Genomic DNA, 27251 nt, shown 5'->3' with positions numbered 1-27251 from the left:
AGTGACCCGTCTGTGTCACGCCGACCGCTGCTGAGTGATGGAGGCTGCTCTCGCTAGACTAACAAAACCACCGACGGGCCGAGCTCGAGGGAACGCGTGGTCACTTCTGACAAACCGCAGTTGAACTCTGATGAAATATAGTTTCCCTGAAAATCAGGAAGCATGAAATGTGTTATCGACACCTGCGGTTGTACCCATGACTTGTTCAGAAACGCAGTGAAAGTAAAACCTGAGACCTATGGACTGCTTTAAAAGATGGCAGACTGTAGTAATGGAGAAGGTTGGGGGTTGTTTTTGTAATTCTGGTAGGAAGGCAAAGATACATTGACAGATTGAAACGAATGACACTGGTGGTGGGTGTAGTGGTATATATTGCATTAGAAATTTATTTTGGCCTTAATAGAATAGTTCACCCAAAAAATGAAAATTCTCTCCTTATTTATTCACTCTCATGCCATCCCATATGTGTCTGACTTTCTTCTGCAGAACACACAGATTTGTAGAGGAATATTTCAGCTCTGTAGGTCCATACAATGCAAGTGAATGGTGACCAGAACTTTGAAGCTCCAAAAAGCATATAACGGCAGCATAAAAGTAATCCACAGGATTCCAGTGGATAAATCCATGTTTCCAGAAGTGATATGATAGGTTTGGGTGAGAAACAGATCAATATTTAAATCTTATTTTAACTATAAAGCTCCGCCTTTGACCAGCCCTGACCAGTAGGTGGCGATATGCACAAAGAATGCGAATCGCCAAACAGCAAAAGTAGAATGTGGAAGTGAATGTGGAGATTTATAGTAAAAAAAAGGACTTAAATATTGATCTGTTTCTCACCCACTTCTGTTATATCGTATGGATTTAACCACTTGAGTCTAATGGATTACTTTTATGCTGCCTTTATGTGTTTTTTGGAGCTTTGAAGTTCTGCCCACCTACAGGGCTGAAATATTCTTTAAAAATATTCGTTTGTGTTCTGCAGAAGAAAGTAAGTCATACACATCTTGAATGGCATCAGGGTGAGTAAATGATGAGAGAATTTAATTATTTTGGGCGAACTATCCCTTTAAACTTGATTAAATCATGTAAACTTCATTATTTGGATCAGCTGTAGTTCAAATAAATGATGTTATTTTTCAGGCACCTCACCAGCCTGGTCAGCCAGGCTTCAAATTCACTGTAGCAGAATCTTGTGACAGGATCAAAGACGAATTTCAATTCCTTCAAGCTCAGTACCACAGGTAAATACTGTTGTTAATTACCCATATATTGATGCATGCGTATTATGCATTAAACACCTGTTTACTAAAAGGAATTTGTTGCCTTAGGTTGTGTTGCAAAAGTGTTTGTATTTAACAACAAAAAGAGCTTTTTAAGGACTGTTATTTTTCACCTGAGAAGGCTGAGAAAGCATTCTGGATCTGACACTTTCCCTATCACGTTTTAGTCTTAAAGTGGAGTATGACAAACTGGCCAATGAGAAGACAGAGATGCAGCGACACTATGTCATGGTAAGAGCAAGTTTTTATTTTATTTTTTATAAAACAGAAATCTCCTATCTGTTGTGCTTTTATGTTCCCTGAAAACTTCAATATGTTTATCTGAGCTAATGTTTAGTGTCCAATACTCCTGCTTATTGCTTTATGGTGCTTTTATTGATTTTACCATAGGATTATTGTTGAGATTATAAGTGTGTGGGTGTTTTTATTTGTAGTGAAATGCCTTTAGGGTCTTTTGGGCAGGGTGTTGTTAATACACACTGACCTGAGATGGTGAATATCTCTTGATTTAAGCGAGAGAATGACAAGCTTGCATTCCCTGATATAGTTTAATCTCAGTTTAAAGTAACAGGTCTATCATAAGACACATCAAAGACCTGGACTAATCAGGTTTAGATTTTTGTTGCGAATGCAATTCTAGGATACATCACAGAGTAAGGATATAATGAAGTAAACATATCTGGAACGAGTCTGAAAGAGTGACTTCAACAAATTAAAAAACAAAGCATGACAGTGAGTGTGACTTTTTTGTTGTTGTCTTAAATTACATGGGGCTCTGACATGGCTGAAACATTATCAACCTTCAGGCTGTTTGCAGTCTCATTCAATATTGACCATTGTGTGCAGTTCATGCAAACACTAATATTAGTGTGGCAAAATGGCTCTTATTAGAAATCCAGTGAGTGGAAACTGAATTCCATCGGGATGTGATGTAATAGTGCACAGGTTGAACAGTGTTAACACAGCGCTCTTCTCTTATCTTATTTGAACACGCAGTAGGTAGTGACTCAACGTTTTCTGAGGAATGCTGAATGGTAAAGGCCACTAGCAGATAAACTAAATAAAATACACAGATATGCTCTGAGAAAAAAAGGTGGTCTCACTGATGTTTGCAGAATTGAATGATTGCAGTAGTTGTTGGGCTGGACATAGTCTGATCGACTACTTTGAGTATAGAAAATACTTGCCATCTTGAAATGACACAAATGCCTTTGAGTGAACTTCACTGAAGAATAAATGATTCTTGGAGATGGGGAAAAAGACTGTGGAAAAATAAATAGAAAGGGGCAGTGAGGGATGAGAGAACAAGATAGGTGTTTGTCAAACTTTGCTAGATTTGATTGTGGTGTTTGAGACTACTGTTTTTTTCATTAATGGTATTAGGCAGAGTTAAAGTTGCTAAATAAATGCTCCTTTAACCAGGCTGTTATCGGAGTACTAGCTTTGTACACTTTTCTTTTTTAGTGTGCTTTCTGTTTAACTCTGGGAAGTTCAGCTAATAGGTGCATGATATTTTGAGGCCTGTGATGGTCTACAACAACCAGTAATGTTACACTACTACTTGTGTGCTAAATTAATATTTTTTTTTTCCCCCCCTTGCAGTACTATGAGATGTCCTATGGGCTGAACATTGAAATGCATAAGCAGGTATGTGATCCATATGTGCGCATACACACCATATTCATTTTGTCAGACATTATGTGCGGGTTGCACTTGAGTTGTAGTGTTTAATTCTCTTTTATGTGATGTCTGCCAGGTCAGAAAGATGATAATGACACAGCAGGGTCATTGCAGACATTATTAGACAGTTTAGTAACTTTTGGGAAGTGTACTGCAGAGCAGTATCTACCTGCTTGGACTCTTTAAAGCCACAAATGTGACTGAAATGCCTCAGTGTTCCATCTGTCATAGAGCTGGAGGACATTCATGCACAGACAAGCAAGTGTAGATTGAGTAATGATCACAGTAAGTATGATGAAATTGAATGCGGTGGCCGGAGACGTGTCTTACCAGGTAGTGTTCGTGGTGACATACGAGTTTGTCCTTCTTTTCCCATCATTTCCTGCTATCTCTATTCAGTGCCTACAAATAAAAGTGGCGAAAAGGCTAAAAAATGTCATGCACAGTCTGGAAGTAACCGAACTGTATATGAAAGGAAAAGCAAGGGAGAGATGGAGGCCAGATAAAGCTCATTAGGTCAGCTGCTTCTTGCAGGCAGTATTATTCAAGCTTTTAAGTAATTGGTGTGAATGGTGGGCAGCACAGGCTTTCCTAATTGTTGTCAGCCTGCACAACATGTTTGTACTGCAACTGATCGATTGGTTTTGTGACAATGTGAGGTTATGGAACTTTCCCATTTTAAAAGAGAAACCAGACAGCACTTCCACCCCCATTTTTCCCTCTTTTATTTCTCTCACTCGCTCTCTGTCATTAGTAGCGATATGATGTATAGTCATATGAGGAGGGCTCAGTTTGAAGAGGCCCTTTATGGTTCTCACCCTGAGGCCTCACAAGGTTAATGGTATCAGTGTGAGGGTGGTGAATTGGAACAGCATGTGCGATTCATCAGCCACTCTCTGTGTGTGTGTGTGTGTGTGTGTGTGTGTGTGTGTGTGTGTCTGTGTCTGGTCCACATGTCTCTCTCTCATAGGCACTGCATTTTCTGAAAGGTTCTGTCAGGCACTTATCTCCAGCTGTGAGAGAGACAGAGAGAAAATGAAAAGGGAGGGAAGGGTAGGGTAGGTGCAGGGGCTTTGCACAAACAGGTTAATCGACTGGCTTTTTTTTTTTTTTTTGCAGTGCCTCTCTTTTGTTTATCAATAGAGATCTGACTGAGTGGACTCAAATGCATGAATTATTCATTGGAGCATGGACTCCCTGCTCTCTCTGGTGTTAGTGATGACAGCAAGTCTGAGCGCACACTCACAAACTCTCCGCCCTTCATATAGTGCTTTTGGCTAGAATGGGAAGGGAGGAAAATGAATTTGGGTGCCAGATTTGGCATTTATCATCTTAGGAGATCCACCCGATTTAGAATGCTATTAACTAACTGTTTTGTGTAAGCATAGTTTAGTTGATGTGAGTTTGTAATGGTGTGCTCTCGACAGGAGGAAGGGTCAGCAGCACTAATCTCGTGGTACGTTAGACGCTAAGGGCAGGACGTGAATGTATGGTCAGCAGGGGTAGGGGTGGCTGTGCTTGTCAATACATCCCTTTAATTACTGAGTCTCAGAGTGCTCCTGAGCTGCGTCATGCACTGTCTTAATTTTCTTCCTTATTTTTTCCTCATGTACTTGCTGCTGAATTAATGCAGAACTCAAAGTGTGTGTGTGTATTTGGTCAGTTCTTTGTGTGCACACACTCTAAGCCAGATTCATTAAGTGAAGCTCAGTCTGTGGCCTTAGAGAGAGAGAGAGAGGAGGGAGAGACAGGCAGCGGGGAGAGAACTTGTTCAGATGAATAATTTATTCAGGATTCCAGGAATTGTTTGCCAAGGTGATGATGGTCGATTTGAATTTGAGCCAAAGCAAACTGACTCTGAGCACACAGCAGTCTCGCTTTAGAAGTGTTTGTGCGCATGTGAGTGAAATGTCTAGGGGTGACAAAATGTGTCCGCAAAATCATGCATACCCGGCAAATTCCTAAAAGACAGTCATGAATACCTTGAGATGAAGAATGCAGCTGGGGTTGTATTATTAGGCCTATACTTCCGCTTTGCAAACGCATCTTTTTCTCTACGTTTTGGCCTTCCGTCCACACTGAGACGGCGTTTTTGTCAGCGAAAATGGAGCTTTTTTAATACGCTCTCCCAAGTAGATAAATTTGAAAACTGTATCTTCACATTGCAGTGTGGACTGGGAAAACGGTTATATCTGAAAATGATGACGTATTTGTTGCCATGTGATGCTGTCATGTGGTCCATTCAACCAAAACAATTAAGATGGCAGCCCATGTTATAGCGGCGCTGTTGTGCCTGATATTTACATTGCATTACTTCAAAGGCAATGGGAAGTTTACTCGGAATTGGTGTCCGACAACAGAACACGAGGACAATTGCGTTTCAGGCCGTACATGCAACGGCAATTTTTTTTCTTTTTTGCTTGCACAGTGAGGGGATTTAAGTGTTTTCATAAGTTTCAGTGTGGATGAGCAACTTTTGGAAAACGCTTGAAAATGGCAGTGTGGACGGAGAGCGTTACAAAAACAGAAACGCTGTTTTCAAATGTATCCGGATTAATGTAGACGTAGCCTGAATTGCAAAAATAAACAATGTTTTCAAAACGGCTTTCCGAATACGCCCCTCGTCTGCTGTTGTTTGAACGGTAAAATAGTCCCACCCTCAGCTCACACCACTGGTTGAGTAAAGTTGTTGGGGTGGGTCTATGAGGGTCACTCTAAACAAACACTGGAATTTTATAGTACCACATAGAGAAAGCGTGTACAGTTTTCGAGAAAATGAACCTTGGAATGACTTTCTTGTCATTGTCTCTGCATATTAAGCTGGGATAGAAGAAAGTATTTTAACACTAAAAAAGCTACATACTGCAGCTTTAATGAAGGGTGTTTCTTTAACTTAAGGCACTTTTAGAACTGTGGATTTCACACTTTCACATTTTTTATTTATTTATCTACTAACAATGACCAACATTTTATCCACATGCATCACATTTTTTTCTGAAAGTTACATTACAGTGTCATTTCCACCATATCTCCGATTCTGTATTAAATAGAATTCAGTTGTGGAAATGACAGTGTTGGAAATTACATTTTTAATGTTTTTAAAATGTAATGGTAGACTTCTTCATCTTGCTAAGGCTAATTACATGTTAAAACAGTAAAGTCTGTTAATAAAAGGCTTTTGAAAAGTACCAAAAATAGATAAGACCTGGTAAAAAGTTTCAAATTCAGTTTTATTCTGACCTTCATAAAACAAATTTTTTTTTTTTTTGTTTTGATAAAAATCAACCCTTGCGACATGAAATTACCCGAACTTGAAGAAACCCCTCATACGTAATAATGTGTTTTTTTTTTTTTTTTTTTTGCTTAATTCAACATTCAACTGTGCAACGTGTACTCAAAAACAAACCTACAGGAATGTGAGGATGTTCTGAGCTGCTTGACATGCTGTAGATTTAGTTCTCTACTGTGTAGATCAGTATTAGTTACAGTGTAGTGTGTATGTGAGTTTGGGATGCATCTGTCTCTCGGCTCTGTTTAGTGAACCAGGTGGTCGTGTCTGTGCCCTTTGTGTTTGTCTCCAGCAGTTGAATGCACAGAGAGACATCACTAAACAGTTCCAACAGGATTTGCTCTGCATTTCCAGCAAGGGGAAGACAGAGACACCCTGTACAGATGACTGCTGCTCAATGCAGTCTTTCAGCCAGAGTGTTAGAGTAGACCGTGTCAGGCTGACAGAAATGGACTGAGTGTGTAAACAGCACTGAGTGCTTTCTTTTACTTGTTTTCTCTTATTACAGTTTGTACATTGCATGTATGAAGTTTTTTGATCAAATAAGCAACCTACACCACTTAAGTTTTAGTGAGCATATAAATGTATAATTAACTATGCAAACTCACTCTGTGCCTTCCCTCACTCCTTATATCTTGTCAGTAATTGTTCTTTGAGTAACAGAGAGAGTGTATGTATGTGTTCATTTGGTGGCTCTTTAGTGTGTAGGCTAGTTGTTTGCAGCATATTTAATCCTCATCATTGTCGCTCTGCACTCAGCTCGTACCCACAGCAACAGGTAAATGGCTTCTGGCGTGCCATTGACAGGGTTGTGTGTGAGAGCTCTTCACATGCTGCTTGACGGCACTGAGCACCTGGGATTATGAAGCTGAGCAGAAAGCCTCTCTCTCTCTCTGCTCAAGGGCCTTGTTTTCACTCCCTGTGCCCCATTTTTTTTTTTTTTTTTTTTTATTATTTTTTTTTTTAATCAGTATGTGTGGGAGCTGTTCTAGTAGCTTACGGCACGCCTCTGGAACTCGGCGGTCCCACACTTTAGTTCTCTTCCCAAGAACACATTCACAACAAGGCACAGCAATTTAGGCTGAGGTTGGTGTATTTTGCTGTATAGATTGTGTGAAGTGAGGCTGATAAAAGGATCCTTGTGGCATGGTGTATGGAGCATGTCAGGGGTGAATCTCACGTCCAGGTCACATTTCACCCCAAAATCAAAAGAACGAAAACTAAACATTTGAAGAATGTGAAGAACATGAAGCTGTTTATGATTTTTTGCTTTTTTACATTATTTTCATAACATTGACATGACCTCCCATACCATTTCCATTATTCTTTATGGTAATTCTTATTATTGTAATACAGTTTTTTTTATTTTTTATGTAATAGCAATACATTTTTTTGCAATATGGTAAGAAGAACTGGATGAGGAAATGTGCTTAATTGTCATCAAAATATCACAATGCAAACTTAATGGTCCTATAAATGCTCAATGTTCTATAAACAAAATATTTCTTCTGTTTGGTTTGGGGTGTAAAACATTTCCCGGACATCTTCCTGACAGCATTGGTGAGATGCTCCCATTTTTTCAATGTGTCTTAGTGAGTTACATCTGTCTCTCGGCTCTTTTCAGTGAACCAGGTGGTCGTATCTGTGCCCTTTTTGTCTGTCTCCAGCAGATGCACCAATTCTTTTAATGTAGGTTATTTTAAAGTGTATTTTTAGCATATCCACATTGTTGGATTTACTCTGAGATCCAACGTAGCAGAATTGCATTGTCTGTTTAAAGCAATTAATTCATTCAGTTTTCTATTAGTAAAAATGGAAAGAAAAAAAAACTACACACAACAGCTGACACTCTGAACTGTATTATAACAGTTTTAGTGGAAAGAAAGTTGTATATTGAATGTCACATTTCTAAAGTAATATAATTTACAGCAAAACAAAATGCTAAAAACAAAAAAATCTAGCTTTTTAGAACCTGTGACTTCCTTAAAAAAAACGCCTCTGTTATCACCACAGAAGCCGTTTGCTTAAGCAGGCGTTTACTGCTCTCCAGTATTTGAAGAAGGTAGTACAAAGTGTGTTATGTACAAGCAAGCAGTGGATGCTGTTTATTAGTGGACATTCAAACTGAACAGCCATTTCTTATAATCACTGTGGAATGTCTCCTCCTTTGGACAGTCATCAGTGTTATTTGGCTCAGGCAGAGAGGTAGTGTTTCCCAGTCTCCCCCATCTTAACACACATACACAATTCACCCTACCCATGAAAGAAGAGCCGTTGCTCCCCCCTCCCCTGTCTGCCCCCTTTCATCCCACATTAATTTGCTGAGTTGATCTGATCGACAGGTCGAAAATTCAATTTAATGACCTGCCCCTGTGCGCGTAATATGATTTTACTGCCTGTTATGGTCAAGCAGAGCTCCAATTTACATAATGATCTGAGGGAGAGATGGGGTGGGCCGGTTGCTGTGGCAACCTCAGTGGCATATGGGAATGAAAGCACAGGAGAGAGAGGCTGGGCTGAAGAGATGGGAGAGTGAGAGAGACAGAACCTCAGTGTATGGTTGTGTATGAGGCCAGTGTTTTTATGCTTGTGTGCTCGAATATATTCAGTGTTTGATTAGATACCAGCAGATTTGTGTTGCTATGTGTGTTTGTTTTGTGAAGGGGTGTGCAATTATATGTGTGTGTGTGGCAAGGCTGGGCTTAAAAAGCATTAATAGCTCAATGACTCTGGAGGGGTGTGGAGAGGGCTTAGATCCTTTGTTCACATCCCTAGAGACAGTTCATCACAGGTCAGAACACATCCACTCTCACCCCACTCTAAAGAGAGACCAAATCCATCAGAGTGCCAGGGTCAGCACCCTCCCACAGGCACAGAGGTCACGCTGCCAAAAAATGAATGGAATGTGCCTCGCAGTGAAAGGGAAATTTCTCTCCTCCCTCACCTGCTGGGCCATCTGCTCCAACCTATAATCAATTTGTTCACCGCCCCATACTTCCTCTCCCTCTCTCATTCTCTTTCATTCTTTCTCCCCTCTTCCCTGCCCTTCCCTCTTTTTCTCTCTCTTCCCTTTTTCATCCAGAACCGTTAGCATAGCTCATGATGAAATATAGCTCTTGGGGCCTCAGGTAGCCATAAGTAATGCTGGAGAGCCAGAGCAGTGTTGGCTGATTACCCTGTCTGTCTCTCCATATCAATAAAAGTCATTTTGAATATTGCCGTAGGCTCTGGTTCCTCTCCTCCTGTGCTGCTGGAATGGGAGCATGGGGAAAAATGGTAATTGCTCAGTATTGCCATCGTTAATCTCCCAGCACCAAATCAGCATTAGCATATTTCAGCATCTTAATGAAATAATCTTTCTGGGTAATGAGGGTGGGGGATGGGGATGGGGATGAGGCCAGATCCCCTCATCTTCCTTCCCTCTCACCATCTCTTGGCCAGATGGGCACCACAGGCTTTTTGCCCATCTTGTCCTGGCAGAGCTGTGAATTTGGCCAGATCTGTTTCTGTAGCAATGTGCTGGTGCGGAGTTCGGCTTTATGAGCTGTATGTCATATTGGTGCTCAGAGCCTCGTGTTCATAATGCACCAAATCGGACACATGGCAACATCAGTAAAAACAGACGTTTCTGAAGTTCTTACTTCATTAATCAAGAGTGCTGGAGATATCTCATCATGCCTTGTTTGGATACGCAGAGGCTTGATTAGAACGTTCAGCAATGTGAAAGTAACGTGAATGTGTTCAAGCTCATGCTCTCATGAATTAAATACATTTGAGTGACTAGAGGAGATGACAACATTTAGCAGTCTGATTTAATGTGTATGTCTCTGTTTTTCTGTTTCAGACTGAGATTGCCAAACGGCTAAATGCAATTCTTGCTCAAATTATGCCTTTTTTGTCACAAGAGGTAAATATTCACCTTTTATTTTCATGAAAAAAAAAAAAAGACAAGAAAAATGTTGTCTATGGGGCCGTTTACACTGAACGTTTTTTTTTTTCTTTTTTGTCCGTCTGTGTGGTTCTCCAGTGGTTTGTCTATATAAACGTGCTAAACAGACATCTTTGACCATTGTTCTTCATTTCGCTGTTTTTTTTTTGTTTTGTTTTTGTTTGTTTTTTTCTTCTCAGCATCTCGTGCAAGGGCAACACATTTTCTAAGCCATCATTAACACTGCAAAGGTGGCACAGAAGCTGCAGCTGAAGTGGCATTTAGGTGTATTTACACAGACTGTTTAATACTGCTTAGAGCAGCAGTTGCATAAATAATGTTATGAGGGAAGTGATTTAAATATAAAATGATAAATATATAAGTATGAAATGAATGAAAAGATGAAAATATACTTTTAAATATGAAACAAAATTATAAAATATATGCTCTTATCATGAAAACAACAAAGTGTAAGGCTGCTCTGATGCTGCATTTCATTTACACAGAAGCAAAGCAGCATCAGATCTTCCTTTTGATGCTAGGGGCAGAGGTGGGTCAGAGCAGGCATACTTTAGTCTGGCTTTTATGCGACATTGGGCTTCATTCATGAAAATTTTGTAAATATATGAAAACATTGGGAGTAATTTACACGTAAAATGGAGCTTCCCGAAAACTTTCCGCTGGATTCACAAACGCTTCGTATTCTCTAGATTTGTTAGTAAACATTCATTCTGCTTATGTTTCATCGTGTCTTTTAATTTTAAGCAGGCACAGAGCAGGCTTAACTCGGCTGTGTAAAGATGCCTTTAGATTCTGTGTCACATTAAATATAACTCCAACTTCGCATGCAACTCAACACCAGAGTTCTCTTCTCTTTGTTGCGCTTTTTGTAGTGCAAGGATGCATTCCGTGTCAGTGGCCCCTAAGAAGCTACTACCATTTTAACTTTTAACTGTTTTGTTGACTTCTCATTATTTTCCACTACCTCACCAGCTAGCCCATGCTAACTTGCTGTGTATTGATTCTTTCCTCCAGCACCAACAGCAGGTCGCACAGGCTGTTGAACGTGCTAAGCAAGTGACAATGACAGAGTTGAATGCCATCATCGGGGTACGTGGACTTCCCAATCTGCCTCTCACCGTGTGTATACCCCTCTTTTTACTTCATTTGACCAGGGCCAGGGCAAACCTACACACATGCACCTTGTTACACTCGTGTGTTTATGCCTAGCTTCTTAATAATAATTGGAGTTATAGGGTGTAATAATAAAGAAGAAAATTGCTCCAAGTCATCTGTAAACCTTCCTCTGACACTCATTCAATCCAACATGTATCACCTCATCGCTCTTAAACAGTCCAAGAGCAAGAGAGATTTGTGATGGCTAGAGCTGTTAATACTTGTATTCTGGGAGGAGATCAGAATTGTTGGTAGTTTTGCCCCTGCCCTTCATGGTCTTATTTTACTTTGTTTTAATTTATAATGTGATGTGTTTACACCATTATGTTTGCTTTTTATGCCATCATTTGTCTTCTCAGTATGTGCCGCTTGGATCATTTGAGTTCATTCGTGAGTGTAGTGCTTCTCTCTTTGTGTGTCTATTTGTCACAGGTTTTTGAAGAGAGACATGTTCGGGTTTATAAAGTTAAGCTGTTGTTTTGATCACACAAATGCAGAAGTCTTAATTCTGTCAGGGTTGTTTGTGATTAGCCGTGTTAAATGCATTAAAGAGCTTGTGTTAAGGAGCATTGAGGAGCTTCCCACTGATTTAGGCAACACAAACAATCACTTGCATCACCGCTTTAAGTTTCAGGAAGAGTAAACATGGTTTTGTTACAGTGGGCAGCAGGCTGGATTCTAATCCAGACTTAATGTTAACAAAATATTTACCTGAATGATGCATTTGTATAGCAGTCTAAGAACAGGACAGTGTGTCATCTGTGGGAGGGGATGAGTGTGGCTGACCCAGCTTTGATTAGCCCAGGCTGGGCCTGGCCTGACTAGCAGGTAGGAGGTCAGGGCAGTTTAGAGCCAGATATTGGAATTCAATTAAAGCAAATGAGCCAAGACTCTGACCCCTGTTTTCAAGGTAATTGCTTCCTCGAATCCGACTGAATGCTACTGTCGACGGGGCACCGTTATTAAACAGCAAGCCATTCTGCAGAGCATCTTGGCAAGATATGGGGGGAGTGAGGGGGCAGGGGTTGTTGCTTCTGCCCATACATACACACTCTTAGTAGTGTCACATGGTCATTATGATGGTTGAGAAACGGATTTAATCAGGCAGACACTTGCGGCACTGTTGCGGGTATGAACGCACACACATGCACATCCTTACAGGCTGAAAAAAACAAGCTTTTATTTGTTGGCTGGTGAGATGGCAGGAGATCAATCTGTGTGCCCTGGCGGAGGGAGAGATGGGGGAGGGGGGTCATTAAAGATTCACTGTTAATCAGGAGCCAGCAGCATTTGGCAGAGAGAGAGAGAGAGAGAGAGAGAGAGAGAGAGAGAAAAAGAAAGAAAGAGAGCAGGATAGAGGAAGAGAAGATAGATTGAAAGGAGAGAGAGGAATTGTGTGAGAGGGAGTAATATCCACTGGGAGCGACAGAGGCAAATAAGTGGGTTAGAGGAGATGGACGTCCATGAAAGCTTTTGTACTGCGGTACGACTGACCTGTCAGAGTGGTTGTGCTGTGCATGTCTGTGGCATTGGTAATAAGTTACTGGAGTTCAGTTCTCATGTCCATTGTGCTGTAGCTCTGGTAAGATAAAAACACACAGCAGAGGAACTCTCATACATGCATTATTTTATAATTACTTGGATTAATTATTGTCGTAAAAAAGCCAGTATGAATGGTAGTGCCTGGTAGTTTTATGTAAAACATTAGCGACAGATGTTTGCTGCTGGTTTGGTCTATGTTTTGAAACACAACACCAGATTCACTTTGCATAATGTTCATGTTCATTTGCATGTCAGATTTCACACCAGCAGCAGAATTGGCCTTGTCTGACCCGAAACATGGCTCTTAATAAGAAATGCCAGTGTTTAAGGCCTTGATATACTTCTGGAGAAGTTCCTTTTCGTTCTTCATTCAGGGGTAAAAAGAAGTTCTAAACAGCTGATCAATGGTATACTGTTTCCGAACATTCAGACATCCACCACACTGCTGTGGGAGGCGATTAGAAGTACATTTAAATACGAGTATGCTACATGTAAAACCTTAACCAATGTGTTAAACTAGAATGTGTTATCAATGACTTTATGCCTCATTCTATGAGTAGATGTCACATGAGGTCAGTAAAAGCTGTTTTAATCACTTGATGATGATTTAAAGTAATATATATGCTGTTTAATTTGTCTTGTTTATATTCTGAATTCATGACGCTAATGCGCTAACACACACTGTACGCGGCCATTATATGCGCCGGTTTAGGCATGTGCCCAAAGCCGAATACCCTATTCGGAAAGGCACAAATAACGAATTCATCTGAATAATATACAAAAATATTAGTTTGACTGATTATCCAAGAAGCACAAGAATAAAGCAACATTTTAAATAAACCTATCCAAAATTACAATGAATTTATGAATCTGGCAGCCAATGTTTCTAAAGTGTAATGAATGGAAATGCATACGGTGTGATTTCAGATCGGATGGGCGTGGTCCCGACTCCATTTGCAGTCACCGAATTGTGCGCGTCTGGAGCTTGTCAAGTGTAACATTAAGTTACGACATCATATACACTTTCCACTTCTTGAAATGTCGGTTAATGTATCACACGATTCACATGTGAATCCCATGTATTCATTTATAGCCTAAACCTGAGCACAATGTTAAATTCTTGACCTGAAGTGATGATTTCACATCAGTGCTCGTCTATCCGTCTCTTAAAGTTGAACACCTTTTATATCCACATCAGTGATTAGAGTAATTACCTGGTTAAAACTTAATTCCAAAAAAAGTTAAAATGTTCCATAAAGGTTTAAATGCTCCATAGAGTATTCATCTATTCTGAATATTCTTGCTTATGTAAAGCGAAGAAACTGAAACATGCTCAGTCTTTTTTCTTCTTTCAACTGTGATAAATTTGAGAATGTTATGCGTTCTTGAGCTCTGGAAAGGCGCCATATGAATTTTACATGCCCTTGAGAGTATTTGAGAAGATTTGATTCCTTTTAGTAGACTCATTAAACAAAAAATGGCATGACATGGTCTTGGAAAATATCTCTAAGCAAACAATTGCACAGATGTAGGTATGTTGCACCAGGTCGCTAATAACTCTAGACACTGAAATGTTCATGTTGACTGATTTTGACTGACTAAACAACATATACAGAACTTGCTGTTGGCATCAAGGTAGGTGGAGCTCTAGGTCACACGATGACGTGGACCAATAGCAGTAAGGTGTTTTGCTATCGAATAGAATTTTTCCTAAAAGTTCGCCCCAATGAACTGTTCCGAACCACCAAAACGAATGCAAAAACACCTTCTTTTTGGCCAGATTTTGTTCGAAATGTCACACCCTTTTCATTCTTCAATTTCGTAGGAAGTATATTGAGGCCTTTAGCCTACTTCTAACTATTAGGCAAGATGAAGAGTAGCCTAATGGCAATCATTGTGTCGTTCTAGGAGGGTTAAGGATGTTCAACATGGTGCTAAAGTTAGAAACACACATTCAAATACAAAAGCACCCTTCAGTGCTAAAGAAATGTTGCTCTGCATTCATGTGCCTGGGTGGACTTGTAAAGTAGTGATGTGTTTGTCATGAGTGAGTGTATATATGAATTGTGTGAGGATGTAATGACACGCTCCTCTCTTTTCTCCGATCAGCAGCAGTCTCATGCCGTCTACCCTGCTCTGATGGTCAGTGCTAAAGACAGTCACTGTGTGTGTGTGTGTGTGTGTGTGTGTGTGTGTTTGGGTTTTTTATATACCTGAGACTCTTAACGCTCTTTAGACCATAACTTCAGTGTTATGTAGTGTGTGCATGCTCCAGTGTACTTTAGCCATTCGTTGGTGTCAAAGCAATGGCTGTTTATTGGAAGTAGAACACTGTTTATATATTAGGACTGCCAAAGTTAACACGTTAACGAGGTTAAATATTTACTCTGTTAAATTAAATGCAGTTGAGGCATTTTCCTGATTTGAAATTTTGACTTTCTGTAATCTTTAAAGATTGGATGATATAAAGGATATCAATTTAGATCTTAAAGGAATAGTTCACCCAAAAAAAACAATTCTGCAGTCATTTTTTATTCCATGGAAGAAAGTCATACCAATTCGAAACAAAATGAGGGTGAATAAATGATAGCAATTTTCATGTTTGGTTGAACTCACTTTTTACCGTTAACTCATTTGCAGTCTTTGTAAGGTGAATTGTAATTATTACGAAAGCCCAATATGTCTGAAATATCACCTGCATAAGCAAAGCGCTCCATATATAGAGGCAATTTTCAGCCTCAAAATTTGAGATTTATTACATCAACTACATATGTGAGATGAACTGTTAACTCTAAAACAATCTAGATGATTTTTAACCTTTTCAAAGCCCTAATATGTACATAAGCTGAATTAAATGTCAATAATACTCTGTAGTGAGCTAGTGAGGCAGGAGACTTGTTTAAGCTGTCTTGTGCTGGTGAGTCTTTAATTAGGCAACGTTAATATCCTCTTTCTCTAACATGCACACGTGCACAAACACCCTTATCCCTTCTCTTTCTCTCCTCATCACCCTCCTTGATCTCTCTTCCATCAAACATTTTTCTCCCAGTCGTAAACAGCCACTGCTTTGACACCATGTGTTACTGACAATGAAATTAACGAGAACAAGGAGCATCTGATTGGCTGTTGTTAAGGAGGTGTGGAAGAGTAGCATAGTCATGTAGATGCAGACCGCTCACCCAGAAATATTATAAGCTATTAGGTGACTGCGGCCTATGCCATTCAATAGTGTTTACATGCATTCTACTAAACTTGCTTCAGTACTGTATGTGGATAAGACTGTGTTTATACTGACTCACTAAATGAATATAATATCTGAAAGTCATGCACCCTCATTTTCAATTTGTCTCTTGTTTTTGAGTTGCGAGTTGTGTATGAACCTTAAGTCGAAACTTTTAAATTGAAACGTCTTGTGTATTTCCTGTTTGATTGCAAAAAGATGCATGTTAGGTAATGTAGTGTCTAAAGAGCAGTGCGCGTATGCTTAGAAGTGTGTTCGTGAGAGTCCTGCTTTGATCCAGCCACTAATGGTGTTAAAGGTATCTTTCACTCAAAAATGAAAATTCTCATAATTTACCCACCCTCATGCCATCCCAGATGTGTATGATTTTCTTTCTTCAGCAGAACATATTTGAAGAAAAATAGACAGATATCTTCACTCAGTAGGTCCTTAAAATGCAAGTGGATGGTGATCAGCACTTTAAAGCACCAAAAAGAACAGTCAGCATAAATGTCATCCATATGACTCCAGCGGATAAATTAATGTCTTCTAATGCGATATGATCGCTTTTGGTGTGAAAAAGATTAATATTTAAGTACTTTTTAACTATGAAGCACTGCTTCCGGTCAGCAGCAGTATGCGCGTGTGACATAATCATGTCGGCGTGCTAAAGCAAGAACTGATGCATGTGTGACACACCTGGAAGAGCAGCGCTTTTTACAACTGAGGAGGAGGAACGCTGTTCAGAGGCTTTGTTGGTTTTGGTTTGGATCAGTATTTGTATCTGTTTGTTTACTCACAATGGTGTGTTTCTGTGCTTATCCTGGATGCCTCAACCAAGAGAAAAACGTGAGATTACATCCGTAACATGCCAACACTAATGCACCACACGAGAGACCACGTGAACTCTTGTGACATGAACGCGCATACTGCTGATGACCATAAGCGATGGTTTATAGGTAAAAAGTACTTAAATATTGATCTTTTCGCACCAAAAGCGGTCGTGTCGCTTTTAGAAGACATTAACCAGTGGAGTCATATGAATGACGTTTATGCTGACTGTCTGATTTTTGGAGCTCCGAACGTCTCCTCACCATCCACTTGCATTTTAAGGACTTACTGAGCTAAGATATGTTTTAAGTTTTCTTCAAATGTTTTCTGCAGAAGAAAGAAAGTCATACATACCTGGGATGGCATGAGGGTGAGTAAATCATGACAGAATTTTCATTTTTGGGTGAACTAACCCTTCAAGGTTGTAATGTCTCTTCCTCTCTGTGCAGCCTGTGAGAGAGGGGTTTAACCAATCACCTTCATCCAGCATTTGACGTCTGTATGCCTTTTCCTTCCGACCCATTTGATGTAAATGTGTGTGTTGACAGCAGCAGCAGCTCCAGGCTCAGCACCTTTCCCATGCTGCCCACGGACCCCCAGTCCAGTTGCCACCTCACCCCTCAGGGCTTCAGCCCCCTAGCATCCCTCCAGTCACGGGCTCCGTGTCAGGCCTGCTGGCTGTCGGAGCTCTGGGCAGCCAGGCACACCTGCCAGTCAAAGATGAGAAGAACCACCATGACCTGGAACACAGAGGTAAGACATGCAATCACTAACAATATAAAGACGACGAAGTAATATCACAGCATACAGAATGCACAACATGCATTTATAATGAATCTAAATGTAAATGCTGACGTGATGTTTTTTTTCTCTCTCCTTTTATCAACTTCATTGTTCTCTATTGGATATAGAGCGGGAGTCCAGCACGGTGAGTTCTGTTGGGTTCTCACTATTTGAATCTGTCTGACTTTGACTTTTAAGTCCTGACATTTGATGAAGAGGGAACGCAGTGGCACATTAACAGCGTGAGGAGAGCAGAGTAGGCAGCATTAGTGCACGCTAAGCCTTTAAAAAAAAAATAATGAAAAGAGACGGGAGCCTGCCATATAATCCTACTTTTAATCCAGGTAAAAAATGCACAAAAGCACAGGCCAGGGATTAGCAGCACTATAATTTCATCACAATTAAAAAAGACTTTGACTCTCTATCTTAAAGGATTTGTCCTTACCCACTCTTCATGTCGGCAGCTCCTGGCTCAGATAAACTGTACCCATTCAACCTTATCTCATTCCCTCCTCCTTTGTTTCTCCTTGTGCCATTTTTTCTGTTTTGGTTACTGCTCTATCACTCTTCTTTGGCTCTTTGTCTCTATAGCTCTCCTTCAGTCCCTCTGTGCATATCTCTTGTCATTTTTATTTGTGGTTTTCATATATAATGACTTAAAGCTTCTGTGTCCCTATCTCCCAAATGCTGGATTGTCCTATTTTGCCTCTTAAACTGGATACGCAGAAAGATTTGACTTGGCAATAGAGTTAAGTGTGTGTGTGTATTGAATCGGTGGCAGTGTGCATGGGTGCAGTCATGCCTGCAGAAATCAGACTCTTCTGCTGATTAGCACTTAGTGCAGCAGCGGCCGTCCTGCTCTCTGCTCGACAGTACTTCCTGTTGTCACGGGTCATCTGATAGCACTGCTCTGACTTTGCTTATTGAGTCACGTTAAGCCTGTCTTAAAAGGTCAGCCTATTAAACCTACTCTAGAGCAGCTGAAACATATACACACATTCTCGCTTGTCCCCTGTCAGACTGAGAGAGCAGTCTTGGTCTATTTATTACTTTTGGATTAGCGGAAGGAGGAAAAGAGAAGTGGGCTGCTTAGCACTGACAAAGGCAACACTGAGATTGTTGTGGAGTGTTTGTGAGTGGGGGTTTAAGTGGCTGGCATTCCTTTGTGTCGCCTCCAGGAGAGCACAGAGTTCCTTCTGCCTGGAGATCACTTCCTTTGGCCAAGCCACATCCTCTTTTTCATCTGTCTCTCTTTCTCTCTCTGCATGAATAGAGGTTTATCAGTCAGAGTGAGAGTGTGGGCTTGGCACTGAGATCATGCCCTGGCAGTGCCACACTCTCTGGCCCAGATCTGCTGCCTGCCTGCCCAGCCATGCTCACAGAGGGAGCGCCACTCACCTGCTGCCATTCTGAATAACATGGCGGCAGCAACTCCTTCCTCTCCTTTCCTGTCTAAGTCCTTTCTGCGATCATTTTGTGCCTCAGAGCTGCTTTTATTTTCTCCCACTGTACATACACTCTCAATCGAAGTACACCCCCTCCTTCCCCTCTTCCCTGCTCCCTCTTCTTTTTTGCGGTGAGTGGTCTTGGCCACAGTCCGAGGAGTAAGGGCGACATGCACATACACAGCTCTCTATCTCCCTGAAGTTGCTATGGCCTCTGTTCAGGCCCACTAGTTGTGGAGAAATGGGTGGCTGTTTGCTGTGTTTTAGTTGGGGGGGGGGGCATGCGCAGGAGGGTAGGAAAACAAGCTGGTTAACTCTCAGGGAGAGGGTCTGTTTATTCTGGTCTTCTGTTTGCATTTAAATGTGCTATTCTGTCTCTCCCTCTCAGTGAGGCAGGGATCAGTTTTCACCTGACCCTGCTGTCCAGTTTGGTGCTTTTGATTTGTCTAATGCTCAGTGTAGGTTGCCCAGGGCTGCGGGGTTAGGCCAGACTGTTTGAAGTGTAGTGTGGTCAGACCTCGCTCTTCAGGGATAGTTTGCTCAGCTGTCCTGCCTGCTTTGCTTCACAAGGCCTGGGCTTGCTTGTTTGGCAGGCCTGCTCCCTCTCCTCTCCTCCATGCCAGGGAGTTTGGGGTGATCTAACAGGGCTTGGGGCTTAAACTGCTTGCTACTTCCTGTTTACCTTGTACAAGGGAGGAATTTACACACAGGACTCGCTCAAAGCCACCGGTGGCCCTGTATCACCTCTGATATTTGTATTTGGGCTACTGAAAGCCCTGTCCATTCTGAGCATAGCTGACTGCCTACAGCTAATGAGCTGAACCCAAAGTGACTGTTACATTATACTGAGGGAGAATCTCTTACCTGGAGTGTTTGTTTAAAGTGTAATCAACCCATTATAATCATGCCAGATGGCATTCGGGGGGTTTGTCTATTTGTGTTTCTCCAAACAGCACCTTTTGAGGGGAAAATCCTGAATTATTAATTAAATGCAAATGAAAAAAACTTCTTTAAATGTAACACTATTTTCAGTGGACCATTGACCATTTGTGATTTTGTGCTGATCAACATTTTCTTTTTTTTTTCTGTCTCAGCAGAATAATTCTGTATCACCGTCAGACAGCCTGAGGGCCAGTGAGAAACACAGAGGTTCATCTGAATACAGTCTGGACTCAAAAAAACGCAGAGTAGAGGAAAAAGACAACATGAGCCGATATGTAAGCATCTGTCTGCCATACAATAGAAACCCCCCACCCCACTAAAGCAAACATTTTGTTGGAACACTCAACTATATTTCTATGCTACAGGACAGTGATGGTGACAAAAGCGATGATTTGGTCGTGGATGTGTCTAATGAGGTAAAGACGTGCACGTCCAAATTTTTTCCAATTTTGGTTGGAGAACTTAATCTCCTTCGAATGTGACTGACTTTTCTCTTTTCCATTGTAGGATCCAGCCACCCCAAGGGTCAGCCCGTCTCACTCTCCCCCTGAGAACGGACTTGATAAGGCCAGAGCACTGAAGAAAGATGCTCCCAACAGCCCAGCCTCTGTGGCCTCCTCTGGGAGCACCCCCTCTTCGAAAGTGAAGGACCACCCACATGTAAGAATGAGGGAAATGGAGGATGAGTGTTTGCTTGAGTTGGATGGATGTTTGTGGTGTACATGTAGAAGTCTCTGCACATTTGCAGGCCCCTTCCTCTATAAAAGCTGTGGAATAATTGTCAGTTTGAAGCGTAACATGAATACATCAGCTACTGGCAGACAAACAGCAGCTGAGCTGCTAGCTTTGGCTAATATCTCAATGCGCTTAGCTAGCCTCAGAGGGGAAGAGGGGAAAAGAGAGTTATTAAAGATGAGTGTGAGGATGAGGTCTCTGGCAAGGGTTCGGTGTGAAGTTTAGCTTTATCCTCCTCAGCTATAGTGAGATGTCAGTGTTTGATTGGATTAGTGTGAGAGAGCTCTCTGGATTTAAGCATTTGTGGTATGTAGCTTTAGCTCTGTTAATTCTAACACCATTCCTTCATCGTACAGAACGACAAGTCCTCCACCCCGGGTTTGAAGTCCAACACCCCCACTCCACGCAATGACGCTCCCACCCCAGGAACCAGCAACACCCCTGGGCTCAGGCCCATACTTGGCAAGCCACCTGGCATTGAAGCACTTGGTAAGAATGTTGATACGCACACATGTGCATGGTCACACCCAAAGCAGATCACTAAGTATTACTCATACTATAGGTGTGTGCATGTGCGCAAATATGTGTGACATTTTAACGTCTTCTCTCCATCTTCCCAGCAGCACCAGCCCTACGGACACCATTGTCGATTGCGGCACCATACGGGGCTCCATTTGCGATGATGGGTCACCACCCAGAGATGAACGGCTCATTGACTAGTCCAGGAGTTTACCCTGGCCTGCACATCTCCCCTCAGATGAGCGTCGCTGCTGCTGCCGCCTATGGACGCTCACCTATGGTTAGTTTCCCATGTCATTATGTTCCATGTTTAGATAAACATTCAAAAAGGTGCAGCACATAAGTGCACTAAAAGATAATATATGGACATTTTCAGAAGCTTGTTTTTCTTCTTGTTCCAGTTCTCTCTTTTCTCTGTTCCTTCCTGCCCTGTTCCGCTTCAAGCGTAGCCCTAGGCAGCTCTCCTATATAACTCAGGCTCTCTTAGCATGCATCCCCTGTTCGGATAGCATTCCAGTTAAATATTACTTTTTGCCTTGTACTGCATTTGTTCTGCACCTCTGCTGACGACATGGGAAGTAACACAATTGGCTGGAGATCTCTATAATAAAAGCTTTAGGGTAGAGATAAAGCGTTAGTGAACAAGCACTCAACTAGAATTGAAAGAATATTGCAGTTGAGCTAATACAGAAATCATTACACTATTAAGTCAGTTTTTGCTTTAGAGAGCCCTAAAATCTTTGCAGCTGATGTATTTTTTTTTTTTACTGCTTAAAGTTTTATGCTTCAATGTACTCATATTTGTTTGGTGGGATGTTTGTTACAGGCGGGTTTTGATCCTCATCCCCACATGCGTGCTCCGGGTCTGCCAGCAAGTCTTACCTCTATACCTGGAGGGAAACCGTGAGTGTTGGAATTAAACTTTATGTAGCTATTATAAGATAAATTAATCCATCTCTACCGATGTAAGTTTGAATGTGAAACATAATGGCGCACAGCTACCAGATCCAATGGTTTACCCTGGCTGTCTTTTTTTTAATTTTAAAGGCCCTTTTAAAATCAGATGAAATTAACACATTCTTATTCTAACACAGCATGGTTTCTTTTATTTTATTTTTCGTGTCCTGATACATAGGGCCTACTCCTTCCATGTTAGCGCTGATGGCCAGATGCAGCCAGTACCTTTCCCTCCAGATGCTCTGATTGGACCAGGAATACCTCGTCATGCCCGTCAGATCAATACACTCAGCCACGGCGAGGTGGTGTGTGCCGTAACCATTAGCAACCCCACACGACACGTCTACACTGGCGGCAAGGGCTGTGTGAAGATCTGGGACATCAGTCAGCCCGGCAGCAAGAGCCCCGTCTCACAGCTTGACTGCCTGGTAAAGACTGATGTTGTCTAATCAGTCCACACAAATTACCAGATTGGTTTTTGACTGATCCTTTCTGAAGTACAAATCCGCTCGCTCTATCATTTGAAATATTTCTATTTTTAATCCTTTATCCTTTCTTTTATCCCCTACTAGATAAAGAACCAATCTGTCTGTATATGTAGTTATTACAACCCCCAACCCCCTCTGTCTGTTTAGCACTTTTTTTTGTGTTCTGTTTGCCTCTTCTTCTGCTCCTTAGTGCAGAAAGCTTTGTGTATTTGATGAGCTGTTATTCGTCCATTATAAAGTGATTTAATTTGTCTGAAAGCCTGGAGTTATTGATCTCCCTCAGGAACACATGTAGAATTCTCTTGCTAATTTGAAAATGTGTTTTATCCTGGTGCTGCAACTAAAAACCCTTAAAAGCTTTTCCTTCCCCACTTACCATTCTGTGTCCTCTTATCGGCTGTCTCTCCTCCTCGAATAACCTTCGTAAACACAGGTTAGATGGCATTTAGAGAGCCAGGGCAAATAACAAGGGGCTGAATGACTGCATTTTTGCATTGCCATTTTGATTGGTTCACCTCTTCAGCCTGATTGTTGAGGGCTGGAGAGTACCTAACATGTAAAATTGTTAATTTAATAATAATAAAAAAATCAGATACAAGTATTCTTGTGTAACAAAATGTTTAATTTTGTTTATTTCAAAAACCTGTTTTTGACCCCTTTCGTTGTTTCTGGAAAAGCCATTTTTTAATACGGAGCTTGAAATTCGACTCTTCTAAAAACGGTTGATCTGCTGCATTTATATGCTCCCCTTCTGTCTCTCTTCAGAACCGGGATAACTACATCCGCTCCTGTAAGCTTCTTCCGGATGGCCGTACTCTGATCGTTGGAGGAGAAGCCAGCACTCTGACCATATGGGATCTGGCCTCACAGACTCCCCGTATCAAAGCTGAGCTCACCTCTTCTGCCCCGGCCTGCTATGCGCTGGCGATCAGCCCTGATGCCAAGGTCTGCTTCTCCTGCTGCAGTGATGGAAATATTGCTGTTTGGGACCTCCATAACCAAACCCTTGTCAGGTAGGAAGCAGACCTGGGGATACTGTATGAAAAAGTGTCTCTTTATGAATAGATATATACAATGTGCTAATGTGATAAAAGGCAATTTTTATGTGTGTGTCTGTGGGTAGGCAGTTCCAGGGCCACACGGATGGGGCCAGCTGTATAGATATTTCCCATGATGGCACCAAATTGTGGACAGGTGGCCTTGACAACACTGTACGGTCCTGGGACCTGAGAGAGGGACGACAGCTCCAGCAGCATGACTTTACTTCACAGGTGAGCTTCACAAGCACTTTAACTCCCAAGTTGCTCCAGTCCAGGGGAATTGTCCCTGTAGCTTAAACCTATTGAAAGTTGCTTTAGATTACAGTTTCTGCCAAGTGAATAAATATAAATGCTAATAAACACCGTTTATGTGATTGCTATGTGAAACCTTTTAAATCAGCTTGAGTGATGAGTTTGCTCTGCTCTGATGCAGATCTTCTCTCTGGGCTACTGTCCGACGGGCGAGTGGCTGGCTGTGGGAATGGAAAGCAGTAATGTGGAGGTGCTTCATCACACCAAGCCTGACAAGTACCAGCTGCACTTGCACGAAAGCTGCGTCCTCTCCCTCAAATTTGCCTACTGTGGTAAGACACTGTTACCTGATCTATGTGTAGTGCAGACATCTTTGAAATGAGAATTAGGAGATTTTAAACTTGCTGTACAATATATGAGACATGTCATGGGGAATCAGTTATACAAAGTACTTTGGGTTTAGTATTCAGAAGTGTTTTTCCATTTGTGTGGCCAGGCTGCACTTTGTACCACCCCCGGTGCTTTTTCACTCTCTCTAACTTAATGGTCCACTCTACTTCTAAATAAGTTGCGCTGTAGTGAATCAAGTCATTTAGATCAACCTTGACTGTACCCATTAGTGCATGTTTGTTCCATTTTCTAAAGGTAAATGGTTTGTGAGCACTGGGAAGGACAATCTCTTGAATGCCTGGAGGACTCCCTATGGTGCCAGCATTTTCCAGGTATGTCAATCAATATCTCATTCCCTCCCCCTTGCAATGAACATGCCAGAGAGGTACTCAAAGGCCACAGACAGAAAAAAAATTACTGTGGGGGTGTATGTGAGATACTCTGGATTCTCTGTTCAGGCTTTCATTTGGGCTGCTAGCCTTGTCATAAAGGGTCTTTGAGTGATGGCGTTTTCATCTTAGCTTAGCTGCTTAACACACAGTGCCTTTTTGTGCTATAGGTGGGATTTTGTTTTTGTTAAATAATTGTTTAGTATAAGTTTCAAAGGAAGCAAGTCCTTGTCAATACAGTATAGGTCATACAAAAGCTGTATATTTATTTACTGTAACATGCCTATTTGCCACTCTCAGAGTGGCTTTAATGTTTTAGAGTTAATATTTTGAAGGCAGTGATGTTGACAAGTTAATGAGTAGGTTAAGATGCCATTTAATTTTTCTTTGATTGTCAATGACATTTTTTCCTGGTGCTCCCTCCACAGTCAAAGGAGTCGTCCTCTGTCCTGAGCTGTGACATCTCGGCAGATGATAAATACATTGTGACGGGATCTGGAGACAAGAAGGCCACTGTGTATGAAGTGATATACTAAACTTACAGACCTACAACTTTAGCTTCACCAGATTGAGAGACCTACAAATGGAGCTTCTCTTTAGGCCTGATTTTGAATGGATTCAAGGGGTCGCTCCTCCTACTTTTCCTAAACGATCTCTATAGCAGGAACCCAGGTTAGGGTTCTTTTTCCAGATCGGAACCAGATGTTTGTTTGTTTTTTTTTCCATGCACACCCAGACTCTTACAGCAGTGGAGCAGTCCAAATCAGATCCGACTGGAAATATTAAACAAATGTCCTAAGGTCTCCCTGAAGGCACTAATATAGTAAATACTGTCTTGCCATTGCTTTTGGTCTGCTCATGGGATTGTGTGTGCCTATTTCTCACTGGTATCCCCCCCCCCTCGTTTATCAGAAGTGAACGATCTGTGATGTAATATGAAGCAGTGCTTCAATTTTAGCCTCCTGCTCCCTGGACAGTTTGTTAAAAAGTGTATATATGGAGTAATAAAGACATTTTATAAATATATATAATTATATATATTTCCATGTCCTGATATACTTGTGATGGGTTCCTTTGTCCTCATGTCCTTAATGCTTGATGAATGTAGATTAGGACACACTTTATTTTTCAAATTTGATTTTGTAAGCACACTCTCTGGACTGGCCATTTGCTGAAAGTCAGGAATGGCTTGCGTGGAAAAACCTTCCTGTTTCAGAATAATCTTCTGAGACTTTCTCCATGTTTAGTAATTCTTTTCATTTTTGAGCATATGTGCTTGTTCATGGAAATGGGATCAGACTGGAATCCTACGGAAGTCAGAATACGACAGAAATCCTTCAGCTAAATGCAAGAAAACAGCCCAGAGGACAGTGAGGAGTCGTTTGTTAATTGACAGCGACAATAAACTTGGATAATAACTAACTACTACTTGTCTGTGTCCTTGGCCTTGTGTGGCATCTTGTTGAAAGGAGGAATTCAGATAACAAAGTGTGATTATAACATGCTGATTCGGCATGGAGATTGTACGCCATAATGAGTAACTTGCCAACTGATCCCACAAGCAGCCCTGCTATAGGTTGCTGTTGTTGGAACGGGATATGACACCCCGATGATTTACAGCTGAATTCTACTGTAGAGAGCCTCACCTTAATAAGCCTGCAGCCCTGTTTACGGGCCTTGTCCCAGATATATGTAAACCCCTTTTGTGAGTGATCTGAGACTAATGGGGGTTTGTTTCTGTGCAAGTTGAGGCAGTTTTCTGATTAATATATTTATGGCCTGCACTTGACTTTAGTGATGTGGAAGCACAGTGCTCAGAGAGAGGGAAGAGAGCAGCTGGTTTAACTTAATCCAGGCTAACTTTTTGTGTGTAAATCTGGACTGTTTTAACTGTTTGAACTGGACTGGCACCTGTGCTTCATGGGCCCACAGCAGAACCCATGTCATGGCAAACACTGTCTTCAATACAGCCTTCCTTTCACAATTTCTCAACTTCACACCAAAGTATGTAGCAAACTGTGTCAGCACTGATCATGTACAGTTGTTAATAATTCAATAAACTTTTTTTGTAGAAAAATGTCAATTGTATACTTGTTAAATGGGTCAGTGATTGATGTTTGAAAGTTTATGTATGCAGATTTTGAATTGGACAATGCAGTTTGTCTTATTTGTCTTTATTAACCCCATGTGTCTTAAGTATTGATATTAGTGGCAGAGAACATGAACACTGGAGATGTCTTGTAGATGTTCCCCCATGGTGTCATGTTGCTGGAATACTTAAGACTTGTAGAAGTGTGTGTGTGAGAGAGAGAAAGAGAGACGTAGTTCTGCTGTCTCAGCTCCTTGTTGTAACCACAGACCCAGC

The 27251-nt window shown here is 41.4% G+C and overlaps 1 protein-coding gene across 29 annotated transcripts in view; it reads left to right on the top strand.

Moving 5' to 3' along the window:
- The window catches only part of LOC127436749 (transducin-like enhancer protein 3-B), a 28096-nt gene extending 1132 nt beyond the window's left edge, over positions 1-26964 (top strand). The window contains exons 3-23 of one of the 29 annotated variants that reach the window (XM_051691747.1): positions 1141-1241; positions 1448-1511; positions 2883-2927; positions 10094-10156; positions 11213-11287; positions 11786-11818; positions 15008-15037; positions 17495-17699; positions 17858-17874; positions 20269-20391; positions 20482-20532; positions 20624-20776; positions 21208-21340; positions 21472-21650; positions 22197-22273; positions 22506-22755; positions 23581-23828; positions 23939-24086; positions 24289-24439; positions 24753-24829; positions 25315-26964. In XM_051691747.1, the coding sequence (XP_051547707.1) occupies positions 1141-1241; positions 1448-1511; positions 2883-2927; positions 10094-10156; positions 11213-11287; positions 11786-11818; positions 15008-15037; positions 17495-17699; positions 17858-17874; positions 20269-20391; positions 20482-20532; positions 20624-20776; positions 21208-21340; positions 21472-21650; positions 22197-22273; positions 22506-22755; positions 23581-23828; positions 23939-24086; positions 24289-24439; positions 24753-24829; positions 25315-25422 (2331 nt within the window). In that variant the 3' untranslated portion in view covers positions 25423-26964. Of the gene's footprint in view, positions 1-1140; positions 1242-1447; positions 1512-2882; positions 2928-10093; positions 10157-11212; positions 11318-11785; positions 11819-15004; positions 15038-16586; positions 17317-17494; positions 17700-17857; positions 17875-20268; positions 20392-20481; positions 20533-20623; positions 20777-21207; positions 21341-21471; positions 21651-22196; positions 22274-22505; positions 22756-23580; positions 23829-23938; positions 24087-24288; positions 24440-24752; positions 24830-25314 lie in introns of those variants that run through there. The other 28 variants (XM_051691599.1, XM_051691359.1, XM_051691443.1 and 25 more) reach the window with 28 other exon arrangements.
- Positions 26965-27251: the final 287 nt, after the last annotated feature.

This window comes from Myxocyprinus asiaticus, chromosome 1 (genome assembly GCF_019703515.2).
Source record: "Myxocyprinus asiaticus isolate MX2 ecotype Aquarium Trade chromosome 1, UBuf_Myxa_2, whole genome shotgun sequence".
Classification (NCBI taxonomy): Eukaryota; Metazoa; Chordata; class Actinopteri; order Cypriniformes; family Catostomidae; genus Myxocyprinus; species Myxocyprinus asiaticus.
The sequence above is the reverse complement of the archived record's forward strand: the minus strand, read 5'-3'. Positions and strand labels throughout refer to the sequence as shown.